Source organism: Nymphaea colorata, chromosome 12, assembly GCF_008831285.2.
Source record: "Nymphaea colorata isolate Beijing-Zhang1983 chromosome 12, ASM883128v2, whole genome shotgun sequence".
Lineage (NCBI taxonomy): Eukaryota > Viridiplantae > Streptophyta > Magnoliopsida > Nymphaeales > Nymphaeaceae > Nymphaea > Nymphaea colorata.
The window spans coordinates 7,828,031-7,849,697 of NC_045149.1; the positions used below are offsets into that span (position 1 = coordinate 7,828,031).

The 21,667-nt window shown below is 38.3% G+C and overlaps 2 protein-coding genes across 2 annotated transcripts; one reads left to right on the forward strand and one right to left on the reverse strand.

Moving 5' to 3' along the window:
• Nucleotides 1-297: 297 nt before the first annotated feature.
• Nucleotides 298-3,806, reverse strand: LOC116266205 (pentatricopeptide repeat-containing protein At3g22150, chloroplastic-like). Its single transcript, XM_031647320.2, has one exon. It carries the CDS (start codon nucleotides 3,711-3,713, stop codon nucleotides 861-863), a length of 2,853 nt encoding a protein of 950 aa, XP_031503180.1. The 5' UTR covers nucleotides 3,714-3,806; the 3' UTR covers nucleotides 298-860.
• A 7,195-nt stretch (nucleotides 3,807-11,001) lies between these two features.
• On the forward strand, nucleotides 11,002-21,161 carry LOC116265599 (beta-amylase 8). Its single transcript, XM_031646321.2, has 9 exons — nucleotides 11,002-11,510; nucleotides 12,282-12,506; nucleotides 16,930-17,010; nucleotides 17,238-17,438; nucleotides 17,620-17,814; nucleotides 18,334-18,498; nucleotides 19,011-19,271; nucleotides 19,694-19,903; nucleotides 20,318-21,161. The coding sequence occupies exons 1-9, from the start codon at nucleotides 11,133-11,135 to the stop codon at nucleotides 20,585-20,587; spliced, it is 1,986 nt and encodes a 661-aa protein (XP_031502181.1). The 5' UTR covers nucleotides 11,002-11,132; the 3' UTR covers nucleotides 20,588-21,161.
• The last annotated feature ends 506 nt before the right edge of the window (nucleotides 21,162-21,667 follow it).

Sequence of the window (21,667 nt, forward strand, 5' to 3'; positions counted from 1 at the left end):
AGTGTTGAATGGCACTCTTGTTAAGAAAATGCATGAATTCAGACAGCCGCGTGGTGAGCACAGTGCGAACCATCCTTTCGCTTGTTTACTAAACCATAATCCTGAATCTCCTGATCACATGCTAACATACAAAAATGACCATGTACAACCTGGCGTGTACCGTCAGCCGAGTGGCATTTACAAGATGCCATTCGAATGAGAGAGAAAAAAAACCTTGTAAGAGCAAACCCAATTCACCATCTTTACTACGTCTTTCTTTGTCGCTGGTCTAAAGCAGGATTCAACAATTTTAGGGAATAAAATCAATGAACTATTGTTACAATAGATACAAGAAGAAAAATCAAGGAATTATTGTTACAACAGAAAAAAGAAACAAGTATTTTTTGTGCTCTCTCTTTAAAACTGGCTTAGATATACCACGGGGGTCCAGCCTAATCTGTGTCATATGTGCATATGAGAGTGCATATTTCGTACCGTCTTAAGACAATCAGATTCAACTTAGCATTCGACGTATTGCACTCAGATCAATCAAATCTCTAATTGGATTCCAACTTTATGAGATTCTTCTCCTTACTGAAAACCAGGATCCCTCCTGTCCTTACTTTTTGAGGTAACAAGCACATCATGGACGCTTGAAAATGGATGAAGGCACTTTCAGCATGAATTGCAGGCTTGCAGCCGCACCAGGTCAGGATCACCTTATTCCACAGGAGGGACTTGCGCGTTAATAGAATTTAAGGTTCATACCGTCAGAATCTTCACCACTTGAATGGTCTCGATGCTTCGGCAGAAATGGTAGGGGGGGCATCTGCAAGCACCTTACCTTTCAGGAATTAATAGCCCTTGCCTTTGGTGAAACATCATCCACACTCCACTGCCAAGATATCATCCGTAATGTGGTCGACCATCGGTTCATAACCTTCAGCCTTCATGTTCTGCAACAACATATCTAACATGGTATGAATCTCCTCCTGCTGTTGGTGATTTTGATCTCTGGCTGTGAAACAATACACTACACGGCAGACATCAATCCAACTCTTTCCGGTCTCCTTTCTCAGTCCCATCTCCCTCATAGCCTTCCTCAAGTTGTCGACACTGTCCCATCTTCCCTCTGCAGCATAGATGTGTGACAGGAGGACATGATAACCAGCTATCCCATTCTCTATCTGAAAAAGCCTGTCAGCTACCAGATTTCCCAACTTGAACCTCCCATGGATTCGGCAGGCATTAAGCAGAGTTCCCCATAGTTTTGCATTACTAACCTTCTCTTCCATTCCCCTCAAAAAGCCGTAAGCCTCCTCCACCATCCCAGCCTTTCCTAACATATCAACAACACAGCAACAATGTTCGAAAGAAGGTGTGATGCCAAAATCATCTGCCATTGAATGAAAGATTCTTAGTCCCTCCTCAACCAGTCCGCTCTGGCTGCATGCAGATAGGACTGCTAGAATAGTCACATGATCAGGCTTCATGCCAGCGCCAAGCATTTCCTGAAACAATTCCAAAGCATTCAGCCCACGACCATGAAGGCCGTAACAAGAAATCATGGTGGTGTATGAGACCGAATTCCTCTCCTGCATCCTGTTGAACACATTAACTGCTGAGGCCACCAATCCACATTTAGCATACATGTCAACCAGTGCCGTGTCAACGAAGACGTTGTTGTCTAGTTCATGATGAATTGCAAAGCAATGAAGCTCCTTCCCCCGAGAGACAGCAGAACTTGCATTGCATGCCGGCAGAATGGAAGATAGTGTCACAGAATTTGGTCTCTGTTTCTGCTCTAGCATTTCTTGAAAAGTTTTAAAGGCCTCGCTGCTCAGTCCATTTTGTGTATATCCAGCGGTCATGGCATTCCACAGCACCTGATCCTTCGTTTTTACCCTTTCAAAAACTTTCCTAGCAGTTTCGACGTGTCCAGATTTCACGTACATGTCAACAAGATAACCCTCCATCCCTTCAAAATATATCCCATGCCTGAACATATAAGCATGAGTCTGCATAGCCATTCTTGGATCACCCAGATTTGAACATAGGGAAGCCAGAAGAGTTACAGTTACAGAATCAAAAACGAGACCCAGCTTTTGCATCTGATGAATGAGTTTGATAGCCTCCATATTCAAACCATTCTGCACAAATGCAGAAATCATGGTATTCCAAGAAACGAGATCCTTATTGATCATCTTACTGAAAAAATCGCATGCAATATCCAAACAGTTACATCGTGAATACATCGCCAGAAGCGCATTTGACACAATCAAAGGTAAACCAGCAGACGCTTTTAAGGCATACGCATGAATTTGTGGACAAAATTCTGACTGCTGTAATTGAGAAACAGCCATAACAGCACCAAGGACGGTAACTGCATCAGGCCTTTGTTCAGAGACCAGAAGCTGAAGGAAAAATTCAAGGGCTTCGTCAGGATAATCGTTTTGTATGTATCCACTGATCATAGAATTCCATATTTCTGTGTTTCTCTCTGTCACGGAGTCAAAAACCCTTCTAGCTGAATCAGGGTCTGAGATGCCAAAGTACAAGCAGATAAGTGAACTAACTGCAAATGGATCATAGGCATAAGATGGCCCAGATTTTAGAAGCAAACCATGAAAAGCAGCTGATGCTTGCTGCTCACACAGCTGTGCAACGGCTGGAAACACATTGACGAAGCTAAGGACCGTTCCCCTGACTCCACGCTCAAGCATGAGCATGAAGTGTTTCACTGCTTCAAACGGTCGACCAGTTCGAAAATACCAAGAGATCATTATATTCCATGATACGACGTTTCTCCTCGGCATTCTGTCAAACAGCAGATTGACAACACTTCGTCTCGTAACTTTCGGGGATACGTTTCCAATCTCCGCCAAATCCGCCCTTGGTATCCCACCAAGCGTTTGGTCAACCATGTTTTCTCTCATTTTTCTCGCTAGACTTTCCTCTGTTCGACCACGTACCCATTGGTCCACACCAACAGATCCATAGCTTGTTTCTGCGCCAGTAAGAAGATTAGATCTTTCTCCCTGGGATATTTTATCAAGCTGCTGATGAACATTACCAGTAACTGCACAGGTCGATTCAACCAGCCCATTAAGGCCGACGCGTTTCTCCTCAAGCACATCAGCGTTGATTTGAGGACTGCCCACAACACCGTTTTCTGTAAACCTCTCATTTCCGTGAAGAAATTCAACAAACGACTGGTATACAAAAGAGTAGCTCAAACAATGGGCATACAAATTGAGTAATGAATTGCAAAGAATCGTGGTGGGCTTCAAACGACTGCGAATTACGTGACAGTGTATTGCTTTTCCAGCCCTTAGATCCCGTAAATCAGAACAGGCCTTCAGGGCTGAAGAATACGTATAGACGTCAGGTTTCCTGCCGGAGTTCTGCTTCATCCGGCGGTAGAACCGCAGCCCCTCATCGGGGAACCCGTTGCAGATGAAACCCACGATCATGGTGTTCCATAGGACCGTGTGTGGCTTCGTTATACTATCGAATAGATGGTTGGCAGCTTCCAGCCGCCCATCTTTACAGAATTGGCTGAGACGGGCTCGAACAGACGTGTTCGATTTGGCGCCCTTCTCATTGTCGCCTCCAAATGATGTCGTCGTCTGGGTTCGGGAAGCACGTTGGCTCCCCCGCGCTGGAGAATGCACCGATGACGACGGCGAAGGGGACGAAGAGTTACATGGCGGAGGGCAGACGATGGAAGCCATGAAAGGCTCTGGCCTTACTTTCTTCCCCTGGATTTCATCTTCCAAAAGGAGTCGTTGGTCCTCCCCTTCCCACACAAGTACACAAGCATTATCTTGTTCCGGTCATGAACATGTCGGTGAGTACACGGACGGCTTTCAACTACCTGTAAAATGGCGATAAAAACAGTGGCACGTTCAATAAATCGCCTTGTTCGAAAATATCTTATTTTTATTCTTACGGACCGTTTGACTTTGTGGAACTTTACGGTAAAGCTGTAACTTTAAATTAAATTTGGTAGAAAATATCCGCTGGGGACGTTTGATAGCCGTGGATCTCAAATCTACTTGAGAGACCCTCTTGGGCACGATAATTGTTTTTTTTTAAAATATATTTTATATATTTTTATATTTATTATAATTAATTATATATATGTATTATTTTATATTAAAAATTTATTTTTAAATTTAATCGAGCCGAGCCGATGACGGACTCGGTCTCTCAAGTCGGGCCAGACTTGGGGCTCGAGTTCTCTGAGTTGGGCTGTGCCGGAACCCAATTTTTAGATGTCGAGCCGATCCGATGCCCAAGCACCGTGGGCATGCCCCACCTTACTCTCTTTCTCTCTCTTGTTCATGTGAAACCCTCTTTCTTTGTCGATCGTCCGACCATCGAATGTGCTCCACTTGAGAGGGAGAAAAAAAAACTGATGAAATGAAAAACCGATAAAAACAAACCAAACACGGCTTCTTTTAAGGTCTGATTTAAAAACTATGGATCTTAGATCTAAGGCACCAAATGCAACCTTAATGTCTATTATGGAATTATAGTACCAGTATTAAAGTTCTATCTAGGCACTAAAGTTCCACTTAAATAAATGAAACTTTAAAACTAGGGAAAAAAATTTGCATGTTAGCTTTTTAATATCTGTAACAAAAGTTTCATGAAATCAAACAAATGAGATAAATGAAAAATGAAACAAAAAAAATACCTGGTACTAAATATCTAACAATTTTAGGTCCAGGTATAAGAGCAGCAAGCACTTGGACACGAAAAAAAAAAAAAAGGACTTTCAGGAAAGGTGCCTAGCAATCACAAGATCGTGTTTGACGAACGAGGACATCTTTGCGTTGTTGTGTGCCTCGGATTCTTCTGTTTCAAACACTACACGATTTCACTTCTGTTTCAATTTGCGTTGTTGTGTCTTAAGAACATAGTGTTCTTGAATGCAGCAACGAAATGTCAAACGTAATAACATCTTATTTTATAGAATAAGAACAATTTTTTCTTATATGTATTCTGGAAACATAATATTCTTCCTATCAAATGCCTTGGAAAGAGTTGTTTGACCCACAAATGAATTTTTTTTCTAATTAGTTTTTCCAAGTCTTTCGGTTAAAATAATGAGTTGTGGCACTTTTTTCTAGAAATATTTTGTCTGTCGTACACCATTAAACACTTTTAACTCAAAAAATGGATTCTCAAACAAAGAATGAAGAAAAAATTGAACAAAGGAGTTGTAGTACATTGAGCGGTAAGGTGGTCTATTTTTTTTTAGGGACTTAGGTTCAAATCCTAAGGTAAATGGGCTTTTCTTTAAACCAGAATAGGTTTCAATATAAACCTTATGGGCGGTCAGCTCAGGAAAGAGGCCAGTGGTCTCTCTTAAGGGTGGTGGAAAAAATCACTCACCCTTAAAATAAAAAAAAAAAAAAAAGACTTAATCTTCTCATCATGCCGACACTATCGAAAATAGAGTCCACCCACTTGTCATTAAAAAGTGATCAGATATGTCGCAGTCGCAATTTTTAACATGTAGTGTGGATTTAAAGTCCGTGTTACTAAGAATCTACAATAACACACCTATTAATGCAGTCTTATATCTAAAATTTAAAGCTATCAAGCGCAACCTAAATGTCCATTAATTTAGAAATGTCGCTCTAATACTCGTTTGTGTATATTGGTCAAGATAGCGATCATTTCTGTTAGCTTCAAAGGGGTTTGCCATAGCTGGTTGAACTAGTAACTGGTAGACAACTCGTCCTTTGTTTGATTGTCAAAGGCACAAGCAAACACTTCCTAAACCCTAGGAACAAGGGGAATAAAAAGGGGGAGGCTGACTCTTGCACATTGATAGGGAAAAGCATCCATTCATCTCTGTTGCATTTGGGTCTTGCACATGATTCACTTTGATTAAGAAAGATTTACTGTTATCGATTGATCATTTACCTACCCTACTGAATCAAACGGTGTCATTTGCACACATCAAGGTGCTTATCAACATCTGCATATCCCCTGTTGATCACTTCCATGATCATTAAGAATAGGTAGGGGCAGGGCCGAAGCCAGGATTTCTTTTAGGGGTGGGTCAAACGATCGTTCAATTAAGCCAAACGGTCCAACGAATTTATTCGGGTATGACCAAACTAAATAAGAATACAAAAAATACATTAGACAACTAAAGTTTTTCAAATTTTCTAATATAATTTTTTTTTTAGTTAGTTAGGGTGGGTCTCATTGTCGAAGCATACAACTAAGACTGAGCATTGAGCCATCCGAGTTTAATAAGGAGCCAGGTTTGGGCCTGGCCACAGCCGATGACTGCAGCTTGGGCCCAACCTGACTACCCTAAATTCGAGGCGGCTAGGTTAAAATTAAAATATATTTTTTTATTATAAAATAATATATAAATATAAGTAATCATAATAAAATACATAATTATATATGAAAAATAATAAAATAATATTAAATCCTGGTGCCCAAATTTTTGGGCTGGACTCGAATCGGGCCGAATGCAAACTGTTGGGGTACTTATAACTAACGGAAAATGTGACAGCAGTCACACCTGGGTCACTTTTTTAACCCAACATTGATGGTATCCGAACCAAAACATGCAATTTTTAAAGAATTCTTAGAAGGGTTCAAACATGCCACCTTTTGTCATTTTTGCCTTCAAAAGGGTTCACCAGATCATTAGCAAGCAGGCATTTATTTCTGGATGATACGATATTTCAAAAACGTGCCTTGGGGAGGAGTTAGTAAATTTAGTTAATATGTGCTGCATGAGTTGCGTAAGGCGATCGGCACGTACGTAGTCTCCAATGCATAGAGCTCTTCATTTGAGGATTGATCAACCACTTGGGCTCCATCTTTTGACATTTTTTTTTTTTAATGAAAATAAGTTGCCCATATTTTGTATCTGCATACTCCTTTTTTCCGGTGAACGGAGTTTCCCAAAGCTCGGCAAAAAGCTGAAACCTTCACCAACCCCTCATCTCAGCGTGTCGATAAAGAGTTGGCACCTTACGGATTCGAAACAGAAACTTGTCGCCTGCTAGACCCTGTTCGATCCTATTGTGCCAACCCCTTTTTAATAATATACCATGAAAGCGAGCATAAGAATCTCAACATGATTAAGTTAAAAATCTTCTTGACTAGGAATTAATGCTGACCTTAGCAATAATTTTAATACAATGTACAAGTTTTATAATGACCAAGTATAAAATTGACACCTTTTGATATGGTCAATCTCCACCTTTCCCTTGTGAGATTAAAGTATACATGGTGACGACCATCCAAGTACCTCAATGTCTTAAAATCCACCTGACCTCACATTTAAAGTGCCATACTAAAGCTTATCCGGATATCTCAATATTATCTCGAGATACATTTATTCTCGTGCCAAAACGCAAATTTGAATCATCCTAATAAATGAGCATAGACTTTATCCATGAGCCAAACTTAAAATAACGATGCTCAACACGATCTTAAATTGAGTCTACTCAAGTTGCCGTTGGTGTCGTAGAATTGATTGAGGAGCGGAATCAGTGAGCCTTTTGATCCAGCTGAATCAAATGGAAATCAGTAGACAAATTATAATTAGAAACTTCCTTAGAAAACAAAAAATTACTTTAATGAATATTTGATAAAAATTTAAAGTATTTGGAAAAAATATTATGGAACCAACACGTGGAACCAGCCACACCCTATGCAGTTTGAATAAACTAGATAATTTAAAATTTACTGCAAATTCTATTAAAATCAAGAGAACAAACCACAATATATATATATATATATACATATAAAAGAAATTGAATGGTTACTTTCGTTTTTTAGAGTCACCAAACCATCTAATCAGGACGGTCCGATAAAACATAATGGAAGGTTAAGAGAAAAATAAAGAGAAAATTTTTATGGGTATTTTTGTCATTTAATATTAATTTACATTTTTTTTCTTGTCTTTTTCTCAATCATCCATTACTTCTTATAGATGACAATACTTAGTTAACTGTATATAGCTCGAGTTATCATTCACACACACACACATAGATATATATATATAAAAATTGGTATGTGTCATATTAATAGGTCAGGATATATCTTTGTTAATATGATCTTAAGAATTGGTTGATACAAAACATGTATTGAGTTGATCATTTTTTGGAGGTTAATAGTGTTTTCATAATAAGCAAAAATGAATGGCTCCTATAACTATAGACATTTTGGTAGCAGAGGAGTCTGCATTTTTCGCAAAAATGACTTAAACTAAAGCATGTTTTGTATTAAAATAAAATTTATAAATACATCATGATGTTTATGTCTTGTTTAAAATGTTTTTTAAAAAAAAACTTAAAGGGTCTTTTTTTTATCTGTTACCTAATGGTCTGAAATTTACTTATATACATATATAAAATGGGAACCATTAAAAAACTTTTTTATTAAAGAAATTCATTTGTTTCTCTCTTTGAGGGAGAGGTATTTATATCTCTTCAACATATGGCCGACAGACTATTCTGCCCTCCGGCAGAGGATACCTAATAAATTTTAAATTATTCCACATCATAGTCACTAATGACATTTACTTTTTAAATAATAATGATCGCTCAATCGGTTTCGTTATAACAAGTTCAATCACTCACATTTTTTTAATTAGTTGTCTGCTTTTTTTCTTTCACTCCTTCACCGACTTTCTGTTTTCATTGGTCAATCTGAAACCACCGCTCAACCAGACCACTCAGAATTGGTTTTTTACTGTTTTTTTTTTTCATAATCAACCATATGTGACGCACGTTTTGATGGGAATATTTCACTAAGTTGGTCCTTCTTTTGTGTTTAACATGTATGTAGTAATAAAAAAATGAACGGCTCTTATGTTATCAAACTTTTTTAGTAAAAAAATCAATATTTTTTAGAGAACTCTAACTAAAATATGTTTGATATTGAATTAGTATTTATAAACACATTATAATGTTCATACGTTGTTTAAAATAGGTTTTAATAGGATTTTAATGGGTTTGGTTTTGTCCCTTAATTAAGTCGTCTAGGATCCTTAAGATTGTGTTTGATTCTCAAGGATCTTAAATCGGAAGGAAACTCAAATCCAGGATAGCTAAAATCCACAGTTTGTTACAAACAACTGTAAATTTCAACATCCACCTCTAGCGTGGGTTTCAAATCCATACTTTAATGTAAAAAGAGTGGATTTGTTAAAAGCATGGATTTGAAATCTGATGAGAGCAGAGGCGGAGCCAAGATTTTTTTCGGGGACGGGCCAAACCATTCGTGGATCGGGCCACGAAGAGCGATGGTAGGGCTAAGAGAAGCGACGGGTCGGGCCAAACTAAAAAAATTTGATTTTTTACATATAATTTTTTTTTCCTAAGCTCACCCGAGCGGGCCCCCCCTCCCTCCGCCCCTGGATGAGAGGAGAGTGGCCGGGCTTGAAAACCTCGGTAATCAAATGCGACCTAAGAGAATATGGAGATACTTCAGAAATGTGATTTATGTATAGTAAATATACAGAAATGTGATTTATATATAGTAAATATACAGGGTTCTTTTTTTCAACAATTTACATGGGGATGTTCATTTTAAAGGAAAAAGGAGAGATAACTTATTTGAGTATGTAATTACTGAAAAACAAAAAATACATGCACAAGTAGAGAGGTGAACGAAAGTAGCATTATAATCGACGAGATTTAGGAAACTATTCGATGATATACTTACACTAAGGAGTTTTGATAATAGGAATAACTTGTTACTATTTTATAAATCTTCCTCTAATATTAATGGTGTTAAAGTTTTTTACAAATTCTTTGGTGCAGATCCATGAAACAATAACAATCTATTATTCGCATAAAACAAGCTCTAAAGAGTACCCCATCACCATAATTGACATTAATGCAATTCAAGATTCTTGAGCCAGAGGGAACGAAAGGCATTCAAGTTTGTTTTGAGGTGATGATCCAATCCTTTCCTCACTTGCAAACTCAAAAATTATTAAAGTAATGAAGCAAATTTTGAGAAAGAGAAGTGAAATTCTTGTTCAATGCTTTTGGAGAATACCTATACAAATGACCATTGGCAGAGTTGGATTTTTTTTTAGGGGCATTGATTCACAGGTTTTCATACCTGAATGAGCATATATATATATATATATATATATATATATATATATATATATATATATATATATATATATATATATATATATATATAAGCAAATATTAAATGATCTTAATGTAAAAATGAAAGAAAACTGAGAAGCTTGTGTGAGCAACTGCCCACACCAGCCTATATGTAGCTCGGCCACTACAAATGATTCTTTTAAGTTTTTAAAACTTTTAAAGGGGAAACATATAGTAAATTGTACTACCACCAATAGTTTCAAAGCCAAAAACTTTTTACCATGTCTTCCTCAACGTCTAATGATGCAACAAAAGATGAGTTCAAATTTTGGAAGTCACTTGAAAATCTATTAAATTCGAAGTTGTTAAATTGAAAAATGAAATGCATTAGCTGCGATTTTTTTCAAAATCATCTTCATCACTCTGAATTGCATGTTGTCTTTTTTGTCTTTCAGCCTCTTAATCAAGAATCTGTTTGTAATCAAGAACCTTTTTGGGATTGGGGCAATGATGCAGTTAATAAGGTAAAATGGTTGAAAACCTCTCAATCAATAGTTTTTTTCATGAAAAATGTTAAAAATACAAAATCTAAGTCAACAAATTTTTCATAAAAAATGTCAAAAATGCAGAATCTTAGTGCAAATTATCTATTATGATTATATTTTTTGTGGACAGTTTATAATCGCGTTCCACCGTTGCAGGTAAAAAAAAAAAAAAACATAACACATAAATAATTTTATAAAAAACCGAAACTCAGCTGCCCGATTTTTGAATTATAAGAAAAATATGACATTAAATAGAAAAAGCTTTGTTGGTAGTAATGCTTAGCCTAAGAAATTCGTTTTTTCTCTTATTAATTAAATTTCGCCGTTCATTATTGTCGAGGCGCGGTCGGGATGAGGGGAAAGGTCCGGGAGGTAGGGCCCACTCGGGGGCACCACCATTGTAGGAGGCTGCGCTCCGTCCCCGGCCTCCGCCTTTAATTAGGTGGCCAGACGGCGAGATGGGAGTAGCGCGGGGTGGAAGTTCGCGGCCATGGACGTCAAGTCCGACTTCGATCCCGGCAACGATCCGGACGATCTGGACCACTTCCACCACCAACAGCACCACCAGCAAAGACGTCCCCGGGGCTTCGCGGCCGCCGCAGCCGCGGCGTCCGCCGGCGGGGCAGCGGCTGTAGCCGGCGGTAAAGGCAACAAGGAGAGGGAGAGGGAGAGGGAGAAGGAGCGCACTAAGCTCCGGGAGCGGCACCGGCGGGCTATCACCTCCAGGATGCTCGCCGGCCTCCGTCAGCACGGGAACTTCACCCTGCCCGCCCGCTCCGACATGAACGACGTGCTTGCGGCCCTGGCGCGCGAGGCGGGTTGGACAGTCGAGGGTGACGGCACCACCTACCGCTCCAACCCTCCCTCCGTAAGCTGTCCGCGGTTTCTTCCCGCCGCTTTTTTTTCTTGCTTGCCCCCGCCCCCCTTCTCGGAAGATATGCTTAATTCGAGGCGAAGGCCAGGCTTTTGTAGCCCTAAACCTACTCTCCCTGTCTCAGCACGCTTCCATGTGGCAATTTGGAACTAAAGCTAATGGTTACAGTGATCAGATCTTGTCCTTCATCCTCTCCCGAGTTTTGCTGCGTGTGTTCGTTGTTTTGACTAGCGAAGTAGAACTCATATATTCTAATTATGGATTTTGTCACTACATTGAAAATTCCTCATTTCTTCCCTATCGGATGGATCTCGCTCCCTAATGTGGCATGTGTGCTATTATGTAACTGAGTTATCGAAATAACAAAGCAGTCCTAGGACGCTTATGATCATACTGTGCTTATTAGGATCAACACTTGTGCCATTCTAATGATGTAGACTGCAGTATTTCACGTTATAAATATATCCCACTGAGCAAACTGTTCATGTGATTGGCTTTCTGAGCTTCCTTTCGCTAGAGTTGTGGTTGCGTGGGTTTACTGGAGAAGCACACACATGTATTTACCTATATACACTATTTTTATCGATGTTGAGACTCTGACACCTGTAACTGCATCTCCTCTGATTGACATTTCTGACAGTGGTGTTGTTGTCTTCCTAACATTTCAACGTGATTGGTTCTGCATTTCTATATCTTCAGCGACAGGGTGTTGCTTTCTTATCTTGATTTTTAGCTTGTGACTTGGTTGCTCTTTCCTTTCTGCAGGCACCATTTCCTATGAGGAATATTGACAGTCCCTTATCAGGTTCCGCTTTGAAAAGCTGTACCGTTAAAACTTCACTGGCCTGTCCGCCCGTTGCTCTTAGAATGGATGACAGCTTGTCCCCAGCATCTCTTGATTCTGCTGCTGTTGCAGACAGAGACCTGAAGAGTGAGAAATTTGCACATTCTAGCCCTATAAATTCACCTGAATGTCTTGATGCTGATCAGGCAAGCATGTAATTACTGCATATGTGATTTGAGAAGTTTGTTTGATTTTTGATTTCTGAATAATCACGGCTAAGTTAGCTCTTCAGTCATCCTAATCGATGTTTTGGGAAACAAAAAAAGTATATATTTTTTTGCTTTAGATTACATGTGAGCTGCTATCTAGTTGCAAGTGGTCTAGACGTACACGATTGTGGGAAATACACAAACGCTGCACTACAGAATAACCTGGCTGTCGGCATCCTGCTCAGAGTGCGGGTGTTGACAGGCTGGTTTTATGTACACACTGCTTGTACTGCAACTGACGATACAGGATTCATAAGAAAGCAGGAAGCATCCATATCAGATACATTAAGATTCAATTATGATCTGGAATATTGAGGCAGAAGCATGTAAATTTTATTAATTACAGGATATGTATACTGTAAAAATCAAGTGTGCTTTTTCCTATAGTGAATTTGTGATGACTTGTTACCAGCCCCTCAGAGTTGGGTCCTGTCCGAAATGACCTGGCAGTGATGGAGCCCTGGCCTGTTAATGCCGTGGCTTATGAGGAATGGTTATGGTATTTGTTTGTCCAATTTTCTGAAACCCTGTTTCAAACTCTGCAAGCTTGAGCAGGTTGTTAAGTGGAAAATGTCAGTAAGTCCTCCTTTAATAAGTTAGATGCACAACCATGGCTGTTAGATGCATACGGTAACTAAATTTGGGATGCTCAAAAATACCATGTTATGGAGTCAAAGTATCAGAAGCAAACAACAACCAATTACATAAGCATAAAATAGCCAAGAAGCAAGATACTAAGTTGCTATGATATTCATTACTATAAAAAAGTAACATAGTCCACTAGGTGACAAACAAGAAGCCAAACTTATGTCACAAGACCCAGAACACAATGTAAGGTGACTTAACAAATAGGGAAACTGAAAACATTTACCAAGTTGAAGTTTAAAATAAATATTAAGTGCTATAATTATCAGGGCTACGGTTTTGAGGGGGATCTGGCCGAAAGACTGGCCGGCACCCACCCGATTTAAGGCACAGAGAAATTAATAGAGTACAAACCGTATCTTCAAGCTTTACCTTATTTGGATCGTTAAGAGGGCGATTGCGGAGTCATGGTTTTAAGAGAGAGAAAGTGGTCCTGGTGTGTTCCCTCTTTTTGGATTTTCAAAAGAAAATTTTAATGTTTTAAAGAATCATGGAATAGCCTATGGCATATGGGCCCCTTAAAAATTTTAGAAATCATGATTGGACCCTCCTGCTCTGCTCCTGTCTATCATCATATTTTCTTCTCTCTTTCTCATTGACATAATCTCAAGTATATGTCTTCCATGTTGGTGTCTTTGGCTTTTTGTCCACATTTTTCTACTATGCATTTTCTTTATTCAGCATGGCCAAACTCTTACCGAATATATTCACATGGTATGGCATTGTTAGCTAACTCTTTGGGTCAATGTCTTATGTATGCCTTTATGTTGACAACTTTTGCAATTGTACTTAAAATTATACCATAATATGAACTATTTTTGCCTCATATACTTTGAAGCAAATAATAGGTCACTGAGTCTTTTGAATGAAATGAACTTTAAAAAAGTTGACTCTACGTAAATACATACATATATGTTACACACACACACTTTGTGTACAAAATACAAATAACTGAGAAAATTATGAAATATGAGTTTTCTACTAATTTCCTTGCAGAAGCATTGATAAAATTTAAAATGATTATTTTAGGTGTGAAAAATAAACCTAATAAAAGTTTAAAATATATTAAAAAATGTCTTTTACAAAAATTCATGAAATCTGATGACATCTCATTATCGTGATAATTTCATTTGGTAATATTTTTAAGATATTAGGATAAATTCTAGCTTTTTCATCCTACTTGTTTTTAGTGTTGTTATGCAATATCTCAGAATATTTCTGATATTTGTTGCAAACACACACACACACACACACACACACACACACACACACACACACATATATATATATATATATATATATATATATATATAGAGAGAGAGAGAGAGGAGCTGAAATCCTTCGGCCATCCATCCCTCTAGCCTCTGACACGTACAGCCTGATGCAATGAATTGGCTGTGTGTGTGTGAGAGGCCGGAGGCATCCAGACGGCTAGGGAATCAAACACCTGGTGAAGAAATCCTGAACTTCATTTTTTATCTTTAAAACTGAGGGAAGAATGTTGGCAGGGGAGAGATCCAGCTTTCTTCTTGATTTTGGGTTGAGAGGACATCCTGGTGAGAGTATAGGAGCACAGTTCCAACAATCAAACATGTCCTTATCTTTGTACCTATTATTGTTGGAAGTGACCTATATTTGGTGTACAATGCATTGCTACCTAAATCAAGAAATTGGGATAGGGAACTGAACACCCAAATTGGAACTTGGGAGAAAGGATCTGCAGTTCCCCACCACACCACTTATGTGTCACCAAATAGGAGGAAGGTAGGAAGGTGGATCCGTGGAACAAGAGTTGATAATTCCTTTGGAGGAAAACTGGAAAGGAGCATTTGGCATGAGATAGATAATGAATAATTGGAGTTGGTATCATTTCAATTGCCATTACATTATTATTTTAGAACTTTTGACATAACTATAAATTAAAAGTGTGTCAAGCATGTGGAATCAGGCCTAAATTCTTCGGTTTTTTAGTAATTGTGCAAGTGGTAAAGAGAGTGTAGATGCCAGGGGCAAAAGATCTTTGATCATGATGCCTTTATCCTCTATAAGGTCAAAGCAGTGTTATCCATATCACACGATACAACTCGTCTGGGTGAAGAAAACCCATACCCCGTGTCGGGTGTATCGTACGATACAGGGGCTGTATCGTACGATACAAAATTAAAATTTAAAAAAAGGGCCCAAGGTCCCTTTTTGCTTCATTCTTTTAAACCGAGGCCCCCTCTCTCCCTCTCTCTAAACTTATTTAAAGCCTATGAGAGGGTGAGATTTTGCTGGTTTCTCCAAAAAACCGTTGATTTGAGGAAGAAAGCATCAATTTGATGAACTTGCGATGTAGTTTACTAAACTTCACAACACTCTCAAGTCTAAACTCGTATGTGATTGATGCTCTTTAAAGTTGTGATAGATCATGAATGTTTTAATATGTTATTTTGAATCTCTTAGTGTTTTTCATTTTTTGAATTTTTTGTTGTTATATATGCCTATGGTTTATGAATGATGAATGATGAATCATTAATGTTCTTTATGTGTAATGATTTTTTTTATATGAAATACACTTAATTTTTCTGAATTTTGGCTATTTTTCTTGATTTTTCCTTATTTTTATGGATTTTTACTAATTTTTTAGTTTTTTAATTAAAAATCAATTTTACGATACATTACGATACAACGTATAGGTTAGCCCAGCCGACACACGATACAGTACGCCAATGACACCATTGGGTCAAAGTAGCAAACATCTGCACGTAGTCAACTGATCTCATTGCTGCAACTTTAAACTGTTATCTTAGTTTTAATTATGGTTAAATGTTTCTTAAATTTTCTTAGTTAACAGTTTTACGTTTAACTAAGTGGGCTTGATTGCCATAGAGGAACTCAAGACATGATGGTCTTAAGGCCTAAAAATATATTGATTGACTTTGTTGTATTATTCATTGTATGAAACATTTGTTCACTTGGTGAATGCTGAAACTTGCTTAATGGGAAAAAACTAAGACCTTGGCATACACTCCATGTATCCAGCACAGTAGTCTTTCCTTCAACCAGATCTGGACCTCTTACATGAATTCTGATTAGCCGTTAGCCTACATCCAGGATCTTCACTTGGATGGTTCACCTAGTCAGCCAAACTTAAAGGTAAAGATTTCATGTCTCCAGTGACCCAGTCTGTGTCCCTTGAGCTGAAGCAGGTTCTGTTTCTTGTTTCTCCAAAACAGTCTTTCGTCTTTGAGGGATCTATTGTATCTTAGAATTTGGACTCATTGAGGGACCTGGACATGTCATCATTGGTGAGGAGAAGAGAATGATACTTTTATTTGGTGGTCCCAGATGGTGGATAACCTGGAATAAAACAAATAAATTACAGACTGTTTTTGAGGACAGAAAGTCTACCTGAATTATTGCAAAGGTTCATCCATCTACAAAATTTATTTCTTGCAAATTGAGTGCTTGCTAGATAGCGGTTCCTCCTTCTCGTTACATACCATTGCAATCTTTAGTATGCAGTTCCTGCCTTTGTTTCAAAAATTACTTATGCTTGGTTTTGATTTGACAAATACGATCATTGCCTTGTGGAGAGGAAAATGTTTGTTTCGTTAGATTCACTATTTGACATTGTTTGTTTCCTGCCATCCTAGATAAAAGTGTAGTGCAGTGACCATGCTAAAGATGCTGTTCCAATGCACTTACTAAGTTCATGATGGTCCATGTGCAGCATATGCAGGATTTTTGTCATGGAGCACCGGAGAATAATATTCCTGAAAGTACATATATACCAGTTTATGTTATGCTGCCAGTGAGTGCTTGATCCTGATTCAGCAATCAGAAGAGTATCAATTGGAATCAGGGTGGATTGAATACTCATTTGTTTGCACACTTGTTTTCATTCATTTATGTTGCTTTCCATCAGAGTATTTAAGCCACCTCCTTTTGCCAGTTTATTTACTTTTCTTGCAAAGTTCAAATATAAAAGTTGTATTCCGCATTTAAAGTTTTATTTGCCTTTTTTTTTTCACTCCGTAGCTTGGCATTATCAATGGCTTCTGCCAGTTGGTTGATCCAGATGGCTTACGACGTGATCTGAGGCATCTTAAGTCACTAAATGTGGATGGCGTGGTAGTAGACTGCTGGTGGGGAATTGTTGAAGGTTGGCCACAGAATTATCAGTGGTCTGGATATAGGGACCTATTTAATATTGTTCGAGAAGTGAAACTCAAATTGCAGGTTTTCTTTATTTGTTTAAGTTGGAGAAGCTTAACATCATTTTCTTTGCTTTAGTTTAGTGTACTAATCTATATTAAGTGGGTCATATTGGTGCATGACACTGAGTGGCTCTTTTTATTCTTTGAAGGAGAAAAAGCTATAGAACAATTTCTTGACATATGTATTTTTTGTTTTTTGAAAGGTTGTAATGGCATTTTATGAATATGGGGGAAGTGGAGTGGGTGACATGCTAATCACACTTCCAAGGTGGATTCTAGAGATTGGAAAAGAAAACCCAGACATATTTTTCATGGATCGTGAAGGCAGACGAAATTCTGAATGTCTATCCTGGGGTGTTGATAAGGAACGGGTTTTTAAGGGAAGAACTGCAGTTGAGGTATTACTGTTAATGTATTTTAATGACATACAATATACATTTGCTCTAATAGGCATTTAGTTTCATGGTCTTTTCTATAATTATTTGTCTTTTATGGGAGGTTTCCTCCATCTTGTCTTTTATGATTGCTTATATTGAATATGGGCAGAACCCTTCTTTTCTTTGGTAGACTGCATGCAGTGACTTCGGTCAAATGCTCTTGACTAATGCAAGTCTGATTTGACTTGTATGGGAGGTTTTCACTGGCTTGTGATGTCTGATGGCTTATATTGCTACTATGTCATTGGCATGATCTTGCTTTTGTTCCTTTGAAAGCGTTTTTTTTTGTAGACTACATAATGTCACGCCTACAAGCAAATACAAGTTCTACTCTTGTAGATTATTTTCTTTGTATGCTCTGCTTTTGATTAGCAGCTTATAATTATTTTCTCCAAGTTCTTGTATCTGGAAATCTGCCGCTGACCTTTCACATTTCTCAAATCTCCATTGGCTTTTTAATTTTCACTTAAGTTCTTGTAGGTTTATTTTGACTTCATGAGGAGCTTTCGGGTGGAGTTTGATGATTTGTTCGTAGATGGCTTTATTTCTGCTATTGAAATTGGTTTGGGTCCATCTGGAGGGCTGCAGTATCCATCATTTCCTGAAAAAATAGGGTGGAAGTATCCTGGTATTGGTGAATTTCAGGTAACAATGTCTAAGGACTGTTCTTCTGTCTGCTTGCTTTTTACCCCCTAATTTAGTTAAATTTTAATTCAAAATGATTGCAAGTGGGTACAATATTCTGCTGCTATTTTTATTGGAAAAACACATTAAACTTAAAATAACAGGGAATAAGCCAAATGAGCAACCAAATGTCCGATGGTAAAGAATCTAGGTTTCTTCCTCTGGAAGACCTTTTCGATTAAAGAGCTTCCAGTTTTGATTACTAAATCCTGATAAGTTCCTATGCACAAACTGGAATAAATGTGTATCCAGATGCCGCTGTTGTAAATGCCGTTTGCCAAGTATCTATTCTTGAACCACAATTTTGTTTATGTTATCCTATCCAGCACAGTTTTACTATATGGAATTACAATTGACAACTTAACTTTCAATGCAGATCTGTCTTTCATATGCTAAACAAGGTCGCATTTGCATTATTTTCATTTCCATTAGAAGAATGATGATCAATAAAGTTGTTTATGTCTTTGTTTCAGTGCTATGACAAATATCTGCAGCGGAGCCTACAGAAAGCTGCAAATTTGCAAGGGCATCCAATGTGGAGTAGAGGACCTGAAAATGCTGGCCAGTATAATTCAAAGCCTCATGAGACTGGCTTCTTTTGTAATAGGGGTGATTATGACAGTTATTATGGGCGTTTTTTCCTCCAATGGTACTCACAAGCTTTAATAGATCATGCTGATTCTGTATTATTTCTGGCTAAACTTCTGTTCGAAGACACAGAGATAGTTGTGAAGGTTCGTTCCATGTTTTTGTTTTCATGTATGCATGGTGTTCAGATAAGTTAGCAAATGTCCGCAGGTGAATGTAGTCAGCACACTCATGTTTATCTAGGGATTTTGAGGTTGCTAGGGTCTTAAGGTTGGAAATCTGTGTGGGATCCTCATGGAAATAGGAGTTTGGATCTACAAATCAACTGGTCAGAGTTGGGAAGGTTGCAACTTGGTCTGACTAGCCTTATATTAACTTGCTGTACTTCGACCATTTCTGATTCCATTTTTTACCTTAATACGTAGAAGTCCACTTGCTGTCGTAACCTGTGATTACTGGTATGGCTGGTTTAACTCAATCTGTGAATGACCACAAACATTTCCCGAAAACCTTCTACATTCACATAGCAGATCGAGTCTTTACGTGTTGAGGTTTGCTTTTCAAGCAGATTCCAGCGGTGTACTGGTGGTACAGAACTGCTAGTCATGCAGCAGAGTTGACTGCAGGTTTTTATAACTCTTCTCACCGAGATGGCTATGCTGCTATATTTGACATTCTCAAGAAGCACTCTGTGACAGCAAAGTTTGCCTACTCTAGCTTGCACCCTTATCAGGAGACTGATGAAGCAATGTCAGATTCTGAGGGCTTGACCTGGCAGGTGAGAAAAAACCCTCAATATTGTCCTCGCTAATAGGAATTGTTATGCTATTATATTCTGGGAACCTTTTAGTTTGTTTGCATTGCACTGGAAATGGGAATTTCTCTGCAGAAAGAAGCAGCATTTTAGCTGCACTAGCATGTGATGAAAACATGGTCCATTTCTCTGACAAAAGGAACAAGGGACAGTGGGTTTTTCACTTTTTCTGCTTTCCAAATCCTCTGAGATGTTGACTTGCCCGAGAGATGGATTTACAATGATTAGGATAATGTAAAAGAAGCTGTCAGATCTCAATGTGATTCCACTTCCATACTTATTTGCATCATTTACTTTTTCCCTCCATTAATTGGCTCTACTTCTCCGTTAACTGCCCAGTGAAATAGATTTTCTCAAAGTGAATGTTTATTTTTGCAGGTTATGAACTCAGCTTGGGATCAAGGAGTAGCTGTGGCTGGACAAAATGCTTTTCCTTGTTTCGACAGAGATAGCTATGCCAGGATTCTAGAAACAGCAAAGCATATGAACAGCCCTGATCATCGCCATCTTTCATCATTCACATATTTAAGGATGTCTTCCTTACTGATGCAGAGAGCATACTCTTCTGAGTTTGAACATTTTGTGGAGTGCATGCATGGCAATGACGTGGCTCTGAGACATTGTTCAATGACTATGAACACCAATTAGAGTTGAGAAGTTGCCGACCTACTGCAATGGCACCCATCACTACTTATGAAAGACATTGATGAGAGGCACGAGTCAATTGGAGGCACAAACTGAGATGGGCTACTTGCTAGCTCGCTGCTCATGCTAGTTCATGGTCTGCTGTTGCTGATTACCAATTTTCTCCATTCATTCATATTCCAAGAAGTCACAGTTGCAAAATTGGTGGAACCTTCTTCTTAGGGATCATCTGCAATGAATCATCCCTTCAGCCTGAATTCCTATAATCAAATGATGAGACAGTCGATGATGGATCTACAGTATGTAAAAGTGCCCTTCACATTATGCATCCTGTATTGAGTCTCCGTGTAATATTTCCTAACCTCTTCTGATCAATTATTCGTCATTTGTAGTACTACTACATAGACTCAAACAAAGAGTGCTGCAAGTGATGTATCATGATTTATGACCACCATATGTTTTCCTCATACATACAAACTCCTCAGGATCCATTTCTGTTTTGGTCCCACTTATGCCCTCACTAAACTGGTTGTTGGTATTTCTTTCTCGATCTAATGCATTAGGTATTATTTTTTTATATTCCTAAAGTGTGCATTTTGTTACCAGAAGATGTTGAGTGTTCTACTACCGAATTGAAGCACAACCCGAGCTATTGAAATTCTGAGATGGGAAATAATATGATAACATGCTTTACAGACGAACTACAATATGCACATACGCCGATTGAAAGGTTGGTGTTTTCTTTTGTTACTCACCCGAGCACGGTGGAGCTTGTGTTTTGAAAATTTGAAAGAAAACCAACCTGTTTTTTTTTCCCATATTATTGCCTACCTTCTCATCACGATGTTTCTTATAGGTTCTTATTCTTCATGGCACTCATGTCTCATGTAAATCCACATTTTTGCTTTGTGCATAGCCATTGCTATTTGGGGTGTGTTTGGATGACATCCGAAATTTGAAAAAATTAATTTTGTGAAAAAAATGGGTTTTAATCAATGTTTAAGAATTGGTTTGTGTGTTTGCCTCTTTTGGAAGCCAGGTTTTCTGAAAACTCATTTTCGAGAAAACTTGATTTTGACATCA